General features: G+C 57.7%; 1 protein-coding gene across 1 annotated transcript; it reads right to left on the reverse strand.

Moving 5' to 3' along the window:
• Positions 1-328: 328 nt before the first annotated feature.
• Positions 329-1426, reverse strand: P2RY4 (pyrimidinergic receptor P2Y4). The gene has a single exon (XM_026485812.2). It carries the CDS (start codon positions 1424-1426, stop codon positions 329-331), a length of 1098 nt encoding a protein of 365 aa, XP_026341597.1.
• Positions 1427-1702: the final 276 nt, after the last annotated feature.

The following is a 1702-nucleotide window of genomic DNA, read 5'->3' on the forward strand; positions in this document are numbered from 1 at the left end:
GAAAAGGAGGGGGAAAGAGGACTTCATGAGAATTTTAGGAAAGCTTGTAGGATCGAGAGACAGGACTGATGGCCCCAGGAAGGAGACAGAAGCAAAGAGAATTAAGAGTGGCTGTTACTGCCTTTGGCTAAAAAGGAGAGGACAACTGAAGGGTTTATGAGAGATGGGATCACACATGATTTCCCTGGTTCCTCTTAGTCCTTGGGGTGTGGGCCTCTCTCCAGAGTCTGGGAAAGGCGAAGAAGCAGCCATATTGGATGTAACTATTAAGTACCCTCACCTCTGCCTTACACTCACCCTTTTTCCTCTGACCTCCTGACTCCCAGGGTTACAATCTATCTGCCCCAGGGGCAGGGAAGCCACTGTCCTGGTGGGTGGATGTCCACCTGCAGCTGCTTTCCTCAGGCAGGGACCCCAGTGCCAGGGAGGAGGCAGTCATGGGGGGCTGAGGCCCCCCACACCTGCACAGCTGCCGGAGCTGACGTCGATACTTGTCCCCAGTGAGCAGGTAGAGCACTGGATCCAGGCAGCTGTTGGCACTGGCCAGAGGCCGAGTCACTTTGTAGACCACATTGACAATGTTCAGCACCCGGCAGTCAGCTTCCAACAGCCTTGACATGTAATAAATGGTGCGGGTGACGTGGAAAGGCACGAAGCAGACAGCAAAGACTGCCAGCACCACAGCGATGGTGCGGAGAGAGCGCAGACGAGAAGACGACTGGGCGGCCCCTGGCAAGGGCCGATACAGGCGGCGGGCCATGAGCCCATAGCAGACAAGAGTGACCAGGCAGGGCACGCCAAAGAGAAGCCCCATGATGGCCGAGCTGAAGTGCACGTAGTGGTCAAACTCTTCGGGCCGAGTGGTGTCATGGCACAGGATGGTGTCCTTCTTGGTGCTGGTTGTGACAAAGAACAGATTGGGCACGAGGCAGCCAGCAACGACCAGCCAAACTGCCAGGCAGACAAGGCCTGCAAAGCGAGGGTGGCCCCAACGTAGTGCCCTCAGTGGGTGGCAAATGCCCAGGTAGCGGTGCACACTGATGCAGGTGAGGAAGAGGACACTGCAGTAGAGGTTCCAGTAGAAGAGAAAGCGGATGAACTTGCAGAGCCCAGTACCAAAGGGCCAGTGGTTGCGGGCCGCATAATAGTAGATGAGGGTGGGTAGTGACAGCACATACAAAGTATCTGACAAGGCCAAGTGGAACATGTAGGTGGCCGTTGCATCCCAGGGTCGGAGGCGAAAGAGGAAGAGCCAGAGGGTCGGGGTGTTGAGGCCTAGGCCCACCAGAAAGACAACTGTGTAGCTCGCAGGCAGCAGGATGAACTTGAACTCCTCATTAAAACTGCAGTCCAGCTCCACCTCACTGTCGCCAGGATCTGGGCTGGGGCTTAGGGTTGTGAACGGAGAGGACTCTGCACCGGCCATCGTCCCCCTAGAGGTGGAAAGGGGAGAAGTGAGAGTGGCTGGATTTTCCAGGCCTCCCAGACCTGACCTGAGGCCAAAGAGCAGAGAATGGGGGAGGGCCATGACGGAGGCATGAGGAGTCGCTGAGAGTGCAACCCAGTGCAACCCAGGAGTCCCGTGCAACCCAGGGCAGGCCGGCCCCTTCCCGAGCCCCCTTGGTCCGGCCTGGGAAGTGACGGGCAGCAGGTGGTGCTGGGGCCCAGCAGGGCAGGCAGTGAGTTTGGGTTGTTCTCATCC

Source organism: Ursus arctos, chromosome X (genome assembly GCF_023065955.2).
Source record: "Ursus arctos isolate Adak ecotype North America chromosome X, UrsArc2.0, whole genome shotgun sequence".
NCBI classification, from domain to species: domain Eukaryota; kingdom Metazoa; phylum Chordata; class Mammalia; order Carnivora; family Ursidae; genus Ursus; species Ursus arctos.